Raw genomic sequence first — 14,582 nt, 5'->3', positions numbered from 1 at the left:
GTAGCAGTCATGTCAAACAGCTTGCCCTCGCAAGTTCCACACAGTAAAGTTTCACAGTACAATGTTTCATTCATTCTACAGGGAAGGCAAGGATAGGAAAGCCAGCTAATGTGATGAGAAGGAAAAAACTGACAATCTGAACAGTATGTGAGCCCACCAGCTTTAGACACTGCCAGCTTAGAAGCGCATTCAAATCCAATGGCAGGCATAAATGGAAAATATTCTCCCTTTCCACAGTGCTGTCATCAGTACATTCTCATCCTGGTTGAAGAATGCTAAGAGTACACTTGACAACGGTTGACCAGATCTGCAAGTAACTGGAGTTTAGCAACTAGCTCGCTTGCAAGTTTCCTTTACTATGTTTTCTTTTTCCTTTGAAATATTTATATTGAATTGAGTTTTACTGTTTGTTTGGTTTTTTTTAACATGGAGAAGGGCAAAGCAAATCACAAGCCTGGAAGATGGGAGCTTTTGGGAGTTGGACTAGATGGCCCTCAGAGGTCCTTTCCAACTCTAAAGATTCTATGATTCTAACACAGTATTGCAATCCATGACACAAAACACCCTTGAAAGCATGGAAGCTCACTGTGGAAACGTGACCTACATCAACACTGCACACTTCTGCCATCGCCCTTCCTCCCAGAGAGGTTTCATCCTCTTGGCTTGTTTAATTGCAGCACGTTTCACAGTCATGAATAACCTGTGCAATAATGTCCACAGTTTAGTCCACCCCTTGGTCTCTAGCCCACTTATATGCTGCATCTCTTCCTTGATGGCCAAGGTTTCACGGTCCCACTGAGCTAGAAATAATTCACCCTTCTGTTGCCAGTCAAATCTATTTGAGCCACTTCAATTTTGTCAGCTTAAACTACCTGTTGGTTATTTTGTTGTTCCATAGCTTCTCTTCAGACACCAGATAGAACTAATTACTGCATCGCAGGTGGAGCCAACAACTTACTTCTAATACCTCTCCTCCAGGAGGAGGCTGTGGCATTGCAGCTGGGAGATGTAATCCTGGCACCTGAGGGCAGCACTGGTTCTCCAATCAGAACCACAATTTTGTAGAATACAGGTGCTGGAGAACAGGGATTTGCAAAGGCCAAGACTGAAAATGCTAGAATGTCTGCCTTGCTTTGCTACAAGGAGGTATTAGTTTGATCTCAGACCGACAGTTATTCAATGTGCCCTGCAGCAGAGTTAGTTAAAAACTAGTCAATTTCACAATAAAAAAAATGCTTTGCACAGGGACATAAAATAATTTGGCCTGCACTAAATAGTGAGCTGGATGCTCATTCATCTCTCTGATAATACATCCAACCACCAAAAGTCCTCAGCAGAGCTCTAGGTGGCAGACGTGAGAACTGCTTGTCTCCAAGTTCCCACTGACATGATATTAGCAGAGATGATGCAGCAGTTCTTCAGACCACCATTTAAAGTTAATTATGCCTTTTTGCTAGCTGCATTAAAAACATTATTTTGACTGAAGTCATTACCTTACTCAGAACATCTGCTCAAAGAAACTAGACATTGTTTTTCCACAGTGGAGTATCCACATTCCTCCCCACCTCTTACCATCTAAGTTGTTGGCTGTGTTGAGTGCATGAAGCATCTGTTCACACCACTGCGTGAATCCATCTTGGGCTTTATTAACACCCTGGAACAATTTCAACAGCTTCTCCTCTTCTTCCACCTTCTTGTTCTGTCTACTTGTAATACCTACAGATTTACTGAGATAAAGAAAGCACATGATACATTATATACTATCAGAGTTACTAACAGTATAGTATATAGTACAGGGCTACAACACTCGCTGCTTCACACAATGCAAGCACTATTTAAGAGCCAACTAATTTTTCAAACAGATTCCAAAATAAATTGTGAATGGTTATCAACTAGCTACTTTTGTTAAAACAGATCCTGAGTGACAAAGAGAAAGGTAATACAAATGAAGATGCTACAATTGCTAAGTCATCATCTCAGGAGTGGTAGCCTTCTTTGTAAAAGCTCCTTCCTTAATTCCTACCTGAGGCTGGCATTGCTTTTGTTTTTATTGGTCGAGTTACGAGGTCCCACTTCCTTCACTGCATCATCCCAGAAACCCATGTTTGAGTTTTTGGTATCAGCATTACTCCAGATGCTACTGACTAGGTCAGATGCCCACTGGTTGCTGGGATTAGTGTTTAGGGAGCCCCACACTGAATTCCCAATGCTGGTGTGCAGGTTAGAGTGCTGTTGAAACATAACAGAGAGATCCTGGTTATTAGCACCAGACCTGGAGGAACAGCAATGAACAGACAAGGAGAACTGTCGCATACTGTTGCCTTCTACATAAGCATTAGATAAACAGGGAATGTACCGTAGTATTTCTGACTCTGTTCGGCTGCTGGTGCTGCTGTTGCTGCTGTTTCTGCATTTGCCTTGCCTCTTCCTGCTGTATCTCCAGCAGGGACTTGGTAGTGCCTGTTGGTTTGGTGACATTACCCCAGCCTGATAATTTTTGCTGCTGTTGCTGCTGCTGTTGCTGGAGAGCTTTCATTAGTTCACGCTGCTGACGCCTTTGCTGTTGCAAACAATAACAAAAAATGCTTGTCTACACTTTAAAGAGATCACTACTATTTGAAATTATAGCTGAGAAATAGTTTTTAAACAGAATTCAGCTTATTATGGTGAATTCTGAAGTTGTACTGTTTTTGAGCCATTACAGTTCTTCTTAACAAGGATGCACTAAGTAACTGGTGAAATACAAGTTGTTTATTAGCCTCAAACAGCATTACTTCATCTAACAATTATGAGCACAATCTGCTAAGTATTTGAGGTCTTGGAAGAATACTTTCTATCACTTTTTCTTTATTACTTCTAATAACAGTTAAGCAGTCACACAGAGTCCACTTCAAAAAAGTTACACTCCATTAGTGTCAGTGTTTACCTCTTCTCGAAGCTGCCGTTCTCGTTCTTCTTCTAGCTTTTGGATTTCTGCCAGTGACAGTGTGGTTTGGGATTGACAAGCTCCTGAATTTGATTGCTGACCCCATGTTGAAGATGACGGGAGCTGGGTCAAGAGAAAACATCACTAGAAATTGTGAAACCTCTTTACAGAACACTGCTGAAGTATAATAGTGAAAAAACAATATAAGCTCAGAACACAGGGAAGAGAAAAGTTACTTTTAAATTTCAACAAAACATTTTGAAGTATAAAATAATACAATAACGTATTCAAATATAAACTGTTTCTTCAAGTTGCCCTCTTAGGAATTGCAGAGCCAAAGATGCAGTGCATCAAGAATAAGGTAACATATCACTGTCTGAAAAATAGCAATCAATGTTAATTCCAAAGACTTCTGAAACTGAAACCTGTAAGACTTTGCACTGGCCCTTCCTCATTGGAGCAGAACAAATGCCTGTATTAACCAGCAAATCCCTCTTCAATGAGCTTCTTTTGACTGAACATTTTTCATTTCGCAACTTACATTCCTCTTGCATCTCCCATCATTCACCAAGTCAACTATTCACCCTTTGCCCTCTCCAGAAAGCCCAGACCTCTTCGTTTTGTTCAGGTTAGCCTAGACAACCCTGAATCCTGCTGTGCTTCTACACAGCACACTGGGCTAAGGCAGAAGTTAAACCACAGAAAAATGCTACCTTCATTTGGGCAAGTTGCTGCTGTTGCTGCTGCTGTTGCAGTCGTCGTAAAGCTTCCTGCTGCTGCTGCCTCTGTCTCATTATTTCTTTTTGGCGCTGGAGTTCCAGCTCCTTGCGCTTTCGCTCCTCTTCTTCAAGCCGTTGTCTGGCCGCCTCTTCTTCCATCCGTAGCCGACTTTCCTCAAGTCGACGTTGAGCTTCCTCTTCCTCACGTGCCCACTTGGCAGCCTCCTCTTCCTTCCCAGGACATAAAAAAAAGTACAGTCTAAGCAAACTTAGAAAAACTATATTACTTGTACTCTTTGGTATTAAGATCTTGACAGAAGAGAGAGGCCTATAGGTCTTTAATCTGTGATGTTTAGATCTCTCATTTTCTTTTACATTTCCTCATATCAAGAAAGGCTGTGAAAAAGGATTCTGAAGTAACTAGCAAATCTTAGATGGACCTAGAAGTTAACGTGAACCTATTCGTCTTTTAAGACTAATTTGACTTAGGGCCTGTAACAGTATCAGAGGGCTGGAAGTCCAAGTTCCCCAGTATGTGGAACCCCCTTTGCTGTTTTTCACCTGTTTACGAATTAATTCTTCTCGCTGCCGTCTTTCTTCCTCTTCTCTTCTTCTCTCTTCCAATCTCCTAAGTGCTTCCTCCTGTTGTTGTCTTTCTTCTTCCTCCCGCTGCCGTCTTAGTGCAATTTCCTGCTCTCGTTGTCGCCTCAAGGCTTCCTCCTGAAGGTGGGAATGAATGTCAATCTATAATTGCCATGTCACTGACAAACCACATCACAACAGACTACAACACAGTCTGGCCAAATGAATAGTCTCAAGAAAGCTTCTCCAAGCTAAGCACTGGCAAAACAGAACAGAGAACACCACAGACCCAACAAATTAACAAGTTCCCTGATGCATTTCATAAATGAATGATTTTAATGAGTAAAGAAAATAGGGAATCAAGCATTAACTTTGGTTTTAAAAACAATGGCACTGAAAATGAAAACAATAAAAGGAAGGTGCAACTCCTCTTTCCACTCTATACTAAATACACTTGAACATATATATTTTAATGTGTAAGCATCTCAGCAATCTCTTTTTTGGGGTGTCAGCTCTAAATGGAAACTTTTCCTACTTAGAGGTGTTTCTAAACATGAACTACTCAAGTGCACTTCAAAGCTCAAACCACATGTCCAGACACTAGGAATAAGCTGAAGAAACCTAGTGCAGTTAAGGACACTGTAACCTCTGCAAGTCCCAGATCTGTGGAGCTCAATGAAAGGGCTCTGACTGGCCTATTCCTATGCTTTAAATCACAGAATTGTAGGGGTTGGAAGGGACCTCTGGAGATCATCGAGTCCAACCCCCCCTACATTATTTAAACTCAATGGCAATAAAAGATCTCCTGAAGGATTTTATTTTAAGCTGTCCATAAGTTACTTAAATAGCTTCCAACAAATTACGTTTTGCTTTCCAATCAGCAAAATAATTAATTAAAAAAAACAGATGCCCTTTCCTAATGCTCTGAAGATCAATATGAACAGAATTTTTTCAGTTCTGCTACGAGGGCTGCTCCCAAAGTAATGGCTTCTATTTTATGACGCTGACCGATGAGGTCAGAGGTAGACAGTAGTGGGATAGCAGCAATATCCCATTCCCACCAATATCCCATTACATGTTGTTGCTGTGTGACAGATGGCAGCAGAGGGGCAGTCTGACAAATGGCATCCTACATGGAAGTGCATACAGAGCAAAGGTGTGTCTATGTTGGAAAAAGTGGCTCTCAGTGACATTCAGCAACTGCTGATGAATGTGTATGGACACCAAACAGTGAATGTGAGCACAGTGAGGTGGCGGGTGGAGCATTTCATCAATGGTGACAGTGGTCACTTCTGCTGGTGCAGACTGCTATGAGCGCAGCATGCAAGCTCTTGTTCATCGCTGAAAATGTGGAGCTAATGGTGATGACTATGCTGAAAAATAGTGTTTTGTAACTAAGCATTTGCTCTACCAAATGGAGTTATTGTGCTATTTGCATCTGTTGCAATTTCCATGGAAATAAACAGGAGGCGTTACTTTCAGGGAGACTTACGTCCTTGTTTTTGGAGTAACAGAGCACATCAGCTTTTTGCTCACTGAACAGAAGAATGCCGATCCAACTTTTCCCTAGTCATGACTTCCTCTTGCACAGAATTGCCTTGCTTTTTGCTGCCTTTTCTGATCTTTGAAATCCAGCAACAGTGCTAAGGGCATCCTGCTTTTCATCCCTTCTATCCTACATTTTGGGCAAGAACCTTTTTCAAGCATTCATAAACTTTTTTTAAAAAAATCAATCAGTATCATGCAAATATAGTCTAACATCTTTTGTATGTAATAAACTATTCACAGGTCTAAGGGTAACTAACTGCATCACAGATATAACTATTTTGAAGTCTGGTAAAACAGGAATTTAATTCTGAAATTTAAAACCCTCATAGTAAATCAGATATCAAATCTTTATATGCACACAGCATACGTAAATTGCAGTATCAGCTGGATCAGGTTTCTTTCTAACAGTGGCTAACTCCAGATGTCTACAACGTCCGTTAGACAAAGTATTTTTCCTAACCAATTCTAGGCCACTGAAAAGCAATAGGACTAGAGGGAATGGCCTGAAGTTGTACTGGGCAGGTTCAGGTTGGATATTAGCCAACGTTCCTTCTCCAAAAGAGCGGTCAGGCGCTAGAACAGGCTGCCCAGGAAGGTAGTGGAGTCACCATCCCTGGAGGAGTTCAAGAAATATTTAGATGCTGCACTGAGGGACATGGTTGAGTGGGGAAATATTGATGGTAGGTGGGCAGTTGGACTGGATCATCTAGGAGGTCTTTCCCAACGTTGATGATTCTATGATTCAAAGAACCGCAGGCTGCAAGCCAAAAAATAATACATATTCACGGCTATCACTTAAGCAGCTTAGCAGTAAGTGCTACAAAAGTTTACTGCTCTAAGTTTTTCTTCTACTAGCTGGATACAAAATAGTAGCCTGTAAATCATTTCCTGTTAATGATTAAAAGCTTCAGATCTGACATTCAGAAAAGCTTCAAGCACAACACTCAACGTCTAGACCATGTTTGTAATCTGGGCCTGTAACTAAATTAATTGGACACATGCAGTCAAGTAACAATAATCAAGCGTCCCAGTGCAAGTGCTGAGAAATTTCTGCTTGTTTCTTTAACTAAAAAGTCTACCAAGAAGGCTGGAGGTGTGCCAGTGTTCTGTGTGACTGGAGACCACATGCCAGGAGCTTGACTCAGGATGCCAAGCTGCCGGCCATGCTGGTGGGATGCGCAGCACCAGTCACTGCCATAACATGCAGTACCAAGGAAAAGTGAACAAAGTCACCACATCCTCCTGCATAACAGCAGCTCACTGAAATCTCTGCTTTCCTTTTTGGAAATGAGATTAAAAGTCACATCAATAAAGTCGCAGGGATCTTCTCCTTAGGCATAGTGGAAGAGACATTGGTGAATGACGGGAATTAACAAAGAGACTTCTCCCCCCTAGAGAACTAAAGATGGACAGTGTATCAAAATGAAACAAAATCCTGCAAGATCATGAAAAGCTGGGAATATCGTGAAATATACATTTATTTTTTTTAAGCTAGTCTTCACAGCTGTAAGGAAAGGCTCTCTTAATACTTACTTTTGCATCTTTTTACTTGTTCAGTGCTTTTGTTTGAGCACGTGACCAAATTCATTCAAAGCTCCACAACTTTCTGCTACTGACTTAGATAAGATAAAGGGCACACTCGTTCCTTTAGCTCTTAGTGCTCCCATATTCATAGCTTCTGACTCCCAATATTCCGTAGTGTTAACCACCTCTTTTCTCATAATTGTTTTCAAGGACACACGTCTTGCTTTATAAATGACTTCAGATCTTTTAAATTATCTGTAACATCACTCCATATCCTTAAGTAGCAATTCTGAGTTCAGTAGATTTTGGATTCTTAGATAAATTACTCTAGAGTTTTTGCAGTCAGTAACACCTGCAGTTCTGCTTTCCTACATTAGTAGGGCTCACAAATCTTTTAGTATGGTGAATCTCATCTTTGGGACAATGCTTTGAAGAGGAACATTAAATATAATTCAGAGAAACTATTAAACCTTGAATTTTGTTCCTGAAAGTAATCAATCATTACTAAATAGAAAACATGAAATCAGAAGCAAAAAAAATACAGGAGCTACACAAGCTAGGAAATACTGTTTGTAATTTTACAGTGCAGGTAATTGATGAAAACTAAAGAACAAAAGTGGATTCAACATTTGCTATGACATTTCAACCTACAGAATTGAATTTCTAGTAGTTACTTTTTTTTTTATTTAGCATTCACCATCAACAGTATATTTACTAACCTTATATACTAGTCTTTTATGCAGTATTACATCAAAAGCCTTCCTGATGTCCAGGCAGATTAAGTCTACTGCTTCACCCCTCTCAGCTCTCACTGTCATCTCCTCAAAAGAAGTTAATCAAATTTGTTAAGCATCATCTCTCCTCTGTATAATCCATGCTAATAAATCAGTTCATCCCTGACTCTACAATGCCTTCCAGTACAGACATCAGATTCAAATATTAGACCAGGTTTTGTTTTTCTTTAAATAAAGAATAATATTTTCCTCTTTCCAGATATATGCTTCAACTTTCTTACTTCAATACATTCTTGCTCAGATGTTACCATTATCGTAATTACTCCACAGGTAATGAGCTAAGTAACTTCTTGTTACTGCTTTTCAGACCCATTCTGCTTCCTCCTTGTAAATAATTATTTCCCACGGACATCTCAGAAAGGGGAGGTCAGATTGCTTACAGAATAAATCCAGAGTATCCAGAAGAACTTTGGGATTTAATGGATGTTTCTAGGAAGTTACGCACAACAGCAGAACTTAGTCTGAAAAGAACACATCCCAGTTCTATCCAGAACCACAGTGGATGAAACACACCGAAATACCAGGCGATTAACTAAAAATCAGTTATTACTAAAACTGATCTACAGTAACTTAACTCAAAAGTTAAATGCTGGAGTATATTATTGCTTGAATTTTCCAGTGAAGTCTGAACTCGAGCAAAGGATATTTTCCACTGTATACCATCATGACTTGCCGTATTGAAGGTATTAAAGTAAGGAACCATTTATTTATAGACTTCGTTCTTAAAGGCACCATGAAAGCTAACTATGTATGACACTACATTGTATTGCATTACATCTTCAGTGACAAAATCCAAACGCTAAGTGAATTAAGGTCTACAACTAAGCTGCAAATAAAACTGAAGATTCCAGAAACTTCTTTGTAAAGATGTGATCCTTAAATCAGAAAATGGAAAATGCTCTTTTACAACTACCTACCTAAGCAAATGCAAAATACTAGGAAGAAAAAAGTTATTTACTATTTTCTGCTATGATGCATGTGCTACTTTACTGGGCGTTTATTGACTAACTTCTTGGTGAATAAGCTCGGAGAGGTGCTTGCCGTAATCCTTCGTGTGCACTGGAAACTAACCTCCATTGCCTTTGCCTCCTACTGCTCATAAAAAGCATTTCATCTATCTTCTATGCAGAATTCAGATGTGACTGTCAGAAATTTTAAGCTAGTAATTCCTCTAAACAGCATATTCTTAAGAATTAAGAACATGCTATAAATCCTACATACATTCTCTTACACTCAGACCACATCATTCCTTTCAATAAATCTGCTTGTCCAACCCTTTAAGGAAATAATACTGACACCAATACATACCCCAAATAACTTCTTCAGCAAAATGCTTTACTAAATTAAAAAAGAGGGGAAAAATAAAATTTATTTCTTTATTCCTATATCCCCCTCGATATTTTATTCATTTGAAACACTTGCTCAGTCTGCAGTCTACTCCAGAACATATCCGTATCAAAACACAAGATAGCATAAATGGTCAATAAAGATTAAACACACAATAACTGGGCAACTAACTGAACTCTAATACTGCTACTAAGAAATTGGGAAGCAATGTTCCACATGGAATAAAGCCTCCCAGCTCACAAAACTGGAAGTGAATCATTCAAGCCCATTTCTCAAATTATAATCTGGGCTCTTGAATTTAAAAATCAAGAACAGAAGATAACTTTATATAATCAAATAAAAAAACTGTGTCTTCATACACACCTATCAAAGATTAATTAGATCCCACAGGATTTTTAAAGTGAGTTTTATAAAGTATTAAAATTAGAGATGAACTACATTGAGGAAACTCACTTGCTTCCTGCGGGCCAGTTCTTCTTCTTCCCGTCGTTTCCTCTCATCTTCCTGCTGCCTCCTAAGTAGCTCTTCTTGTTGCCTCCGAAGCTCCTCCTGCCTTTTCCTCTCTTCTTCCTCTCGTTTGGCCCTCATTTCCACTTCTCTCCTCTCTTGCTCTAGCTACAATTCACATAAGACTACACTCAGATGCAGGTAGCATATTCCTACACCAATTCCTAGGGCTTATCTGTTGAGATTATAGTAACAAAACAGCAGATGAAGCCTCTGGCAGATGCTCTTCCTTAATTGCAAGGTTACCTATGAACTGGCTACTTATTGGGGTCAAATTCCTACAGTACTGTCTAGTACAATTTCTGACAATTTTAGTTGTGCAACAAACATCAGTTCTTCCACCATTAACTCCTTAAAATAACTCCTGGCTTCAGAAGCTGCTAGGGAGTTGCTCTGCAGCCATCATAAAATAATCCATTTCTGAGAAGAAGCAGAATCGTACAGACTCAAACTTAGTCCTATTTGCCCATACAGATTAACTATTCCCCAAACCAATTCTGGTTAAAACATGGCAGGATTAGAGAAAGACTAAGTGTTCCTTCCCATGGTTTGCCATGATTGCTCATGATGAACCCATTTGAAAACAAAAGCAGCTAGGAAAGGAGTGTTTGCTATTTTTTGTTTGGTTGGTTTTTTATGACAACTGTAAAAATACAACCACCTAGTTTAGAGGTCAGTAGTACCTCCGCAGCAATCATTTACAAACAGTAGTCCACAAGGATTTCATCACAGGTTTCTATATTGCATTTGATTTTTATGGGGTTTTCAATGAAAATCTCATCAAAATTGAACACAGCAGCATGAAGTTTAAAGAACTAGAAGCCTTCCACAGAATCAAGAAACACAGTTATGCTGCAAAACAGCAATGCCAGCTTGTTAAAATAAAAAGTAGTTTCTGACCTTTGCAGCTTTGGCCTTCTCAAGCTGCTGAAGTTGCTCTAGAGCTGGTCCCTGAGCTGCAGTATCGATGGGGAGATCCCAGACACTGCTTCCTTCCCAGACTAGACAGTAAAAAAAAAAAAAAAAAAACATTTACAAGCAAAAATAAGCACAACAATAAAGAACAAATGGAAGGCAAAAATCCTATGTACGTAATTATACTTTATGAATTAAAATCTTAATACATTAGTTTTAGTCACTGGAGGGCTACATTATCATCTTGTAGAACAAAGCTTATTCAACCAACAAGGCAGGGTTTCCTATAAATTCTACTAAAGAACTAGTCATTACAACTCTTCCCAGAGGGAAACACCTATACAAGATAACAATCAATCTCTCTGAATCAAGGCTTCACATAACCATAGGAAGAATCACTATATTCTTTACAGCTCTTACATGTAAATTAAACTGTAATGTAAAGTAGCCTAAACCAGTTACAAAATACTGATGCAGAAGTAATTCCCCTTAGTGTAAAAGAGGGAGCAATCATCTCAAAGATGCTGCCTTTTAATCTGTGAGCTTTTCTCAACTGACCTGATGTGTACTAAGCATCTTACCTGTAGGTTGCGAAGCTGACTGAAGTTCCCATATTGAGCCAGTGTCCGGCACTGACACAGACCTTGTAACAGGTGGCATCATGTTCTGTTCCGATATTCTGTAATACCAACAGGAAGAGTCAACATGTTGCTTCCAGGGAGACAAGTGCTCTGAATACGCACGAGATTCAGTAACTTGTAACATACTCTTTTCCTTCCATACCTCTATTTACAACAAAAACGTGATGGGGGCAAGTACTACTTTCCTGCAGAGTTCTTGCTCATCTCATCCCTTCTGCCAAGCCAAGGACTTAGCCAGCTACTGCTACAGCCTTCCATCTGCTGCACAAAGGCTAGCCTGAGCAACCATCATCCAGCACAGATTGAAGAATTCAGTTAGCAAAGCCATTCTGTTACCAGCCAAACAGATCTGACATGGGTCTGATTTTAACCATAAGATTTCCCTCCTCATTTTTACACATATACTGAGGTAAAAACTATATAAAGAAACATTCCACATCCTGCAACTTTTTCATACTGATACAAATTTTAAAGCACGCAATGCTCAAATATGAGCAAACTGGACTACCGACAAGATTACAATTCTTATACATGAAGTCAGAATATAGGATGAATGGCACCCAGCTCATATGTGGGCTAACTCACCTTATTTTCAGAGCCTGGAACTGTTGCAAGAGAATAGCAAGCTGCTGCTGCTGCTGGGATGAGAGGGCTGCCTTCTGCTGCTGAGCCAGAACCTGTGCATATTGTTGTCTACAAAAGAGAAGCAGAGAATCTCTGGTATTCGTTCGCTTGCTTATATCTATATAACACCCTCACTGCAGAAGCTGCACACATTCTCTAGGACTAATGCCCACTGACCTATCTAACATACATGATAATTACTTGAGAAAACCACAGAATGGAGGCCTCAGAAAGCATCAAAATACAAGAATACAACAACCTGGCACACACGGACAGAATCAGATTTCTTTTCACCCTCTCCTACCTGAGCTGATTGTTTATGTCCAACACATTGCTTCTAGGACATGCAACCCTACTTTCCCTTCTCTACAAAGTACACAGACTACACATGTTTATCTGGCTTTAAAGACTGCCCACCTACATGAATCAGTCTCTTCCCTAATACATCAAGGTACTCCCTAAGACACAGCCAGGCTTCTTGCCTCATCAAATAATAAGCTGACAATCTTTTTAAAAATAATTCTGTTACGAGCCCTTTAACAAGTAGCCCAACCACCTTCTTTTCTCCAGTCTCCTACAAAACAAATTGTTAGGAACTGGCTGGAAATGAACTGCAGCTGACAACTCTAGCAAAAAGGGATAACCTGCTCTTCTCCAGCAGTTACCTTCTGCGGATCTTCAAAAAAGTTGAGCGAACAGATGAAATAAGTTTACAGCTTTCTCAACCTCCAGTTCAAAAGATGGGAAAGCTTCTCCTGACTCCAACACATCAGAAATGCATTACAAGTTAGCTGGGATTCAGTTAGACCTTTAACAGCTACCTACGGTAGCAGGTCCCATCAAAGTAGCTACGACATACGAAACAACTCCAAAAAGCGTGTCTTTGGCAGCAACTCTCTGCTCTAATCCTGTAGACTATGAGGCCTCTGGTGTATGTAGAAGCAGGCCATTGCTGTTGGAGGTGAAGTACTACCAGGCCCATTGTGCACGGAAACAATAACAAGAATGATGATTAAAAATGCAGAGCAGAGCACAGCCACTGGAAGATCACTAGGACTGGTGGTCTTACTGTATGAGAAGGTGCTGATACTGGAGGTGCTGCATTTGGATCAGGGCCAATTCTTGCTGTCTAGTCAGACGCTCTTGGTCCAGCTCGCCCTACATTTAGGAATAAAACATTATTCTAACATACAGCAACAGTAATACATTACAAATGCAAGCTATATAAATGATTGTCCTGCTCTGAGGAGTGGAAAACACAGAAAAACACTTAGACAAAGATCAACACTCAAACAGTGTATAGTACAGTGAACGTGAAACATACAGCACTTGCATGTATTACAGAAAAACAGGACCAAGACTCATGGACACAGTTGTGGCAAAACTATCATACTGAAACTGCCTTTTCTCATCTTAAAAAGGTAATTTAACACAGTGTTCAACTTTGGTGCTCAGAGTACATGCATTTACAAGACAGAGTATTTGATACGTACATAACTAGATTTCCATTTGTTACAGGACTATTTGAATATAGTAACTGAATATAGGAACTGTGTCATAGTTACCAAATGTGGAAGTGGTGCTGGACCTGAAGTGAAGGGAACCCTGCCCCACATTTTCATGATGTCTCCAAGTGGCTGGAAAGTCTCATCACAGGCTCTCTTAACCAACAGTGACATAGTGAAATATCCAGCCTGGAACCACTCTGCCATCTCCTGATTACTGAAAGGACCTGAAATGATATCAACCAATACACACAGCGGGAAGGAGAAGGAAGGTCAAGTTGAGCTTACTGGAAACAAAAGAGCACAGGTGCTTGTTAAAGTAACACAGTACCTAGCATCAGGGATTCTTGTCCTTCCCATTCACTTGTCTGGATTGATAGCCTATGTTCAAAGCTAGAGTGTTATTTCACATATCTGAATCTCTACAGTGGCTTCGATGTTCCTCCAAACAGCTTTGAGAAGTGCATGACAGCTTTCACCATGCAAGGGAAGGAGATGTCAGCTCTGAGATGAAAGCTGAGCACTCCCAGCGCTGTAGATCTCAATCCAGCTAATGAATATCCTGCCTTTCAGCAGAGCTGACCTCTTCAGGCTCAGCACTGGGTTAACAGTTTAAATTTCCAGTCCAGATCTAAGCAGCATCCGCTAGAGCTAAGATCATAAGCACCACATCGTCCCCCACCATGCACAGATAATTAAGCTACCTTAGCCAGTTTCAACCCTTGCCTTCAATTTGGAGGAATTCATACATTTTAAGAAAGTTTTGCTTTTCAAATTTAGCAAATGAGCAGAACCATCTCTGTCTGCAAGATAAAACTTTTAAAGATAATAAAAAGAATTTCTCCTTTCTGTCCTAAAAACTTACAATTCCACCTCTCTTTTTCTTAAGACTTCAGTCACTCCCTGCGAAGGAGTGAAACTCATACTAATTCAATACAACCAACTGGAGA

At 40.0% G+C, this 14,582-nt stretch overlaps 1 protein-coding gene across 12 annotated transcripts in view; it reads right to left on the bottom strand.

Moving 5' to 3' along the window:
• GIGYF2 (GRB10 interacting GYF protein 2) overlaps positions 1-14,582 on the bottom strand; it is a 73,039-nt gene that overhangs the window by 5,158 nt on the left and 53,299 nt on the right. For 7 of the 12 annotated variants that reach the window (XM_021393449.1, XM_021393456.1, XM_021393455.1 and 4 more), the window contains 13 exons: positions 13,693-13,859; positions 13,197-13,285; positions 12,089-12,196; positions 11,444-11,541; positions 10,848-10,948; positions 9,894-10,055; positions 8,019-8,120; positions 4,207-4,365; positions 3,640-3,876; positions 2,927-3,049; positions 2,357-2,560; positions 2,024-2,229; positions 1,573-1,727 (listed from right to left, as the gene is read on the bottom strand). In XM_021393449.1, the coding sequence (XP_021249124.1) occupies positions 1,573-1,727; positions 2,024-2,229; positions 2,357-2,560; positions 2,927-3,049; positions 3,640-3,876; positions 4,207-4,365; positions 8,019-8,120; positions 9,894-10,055; positions 10,848-10,948; positions 11,444-11,541; positions 12,089-12,196; positions 13,197-13,285; positions 13,693-13,859 (1,911 nt within the window). The remainder of the gene's footprint in view (positions 1-1,572; positions 1,728-2,023; positions 2,230-2,356; positions 2,561-2,926; positions 3,050-3,639; positions 3,877-4,206; positions 4,366-8,018; positions 8,121-9,893; positions 10,056-10,847; positions 10,949-11,443; positions 11,542-12,088; positions 12,197-13,196; positions 13,286-13,692; positions 13,860-14,582) is intronic. The other 5 variants (XM_021393457.1, XM_021393458.1, XM_021393459.1 and 2 more) reach the window with 3 other exon arrangements.

This window comes from Numida meleagris, chromosome 4 (assembly GCF_002078875.1).
Source record: "Numida meleagris isolate 19003 breed g44 Domestic line chromosome 4, NumMel1.0, whole genome shotgun sequence".
Taxonomy (NCBI): Eukaryota; Metazoa; Chordata; class Aves; order Galliformes; family Numididae; genus Numida; species Numida meleagris.
This window is presented reverse-complemented; position numbering and strand designations above follow the sequence as displayed.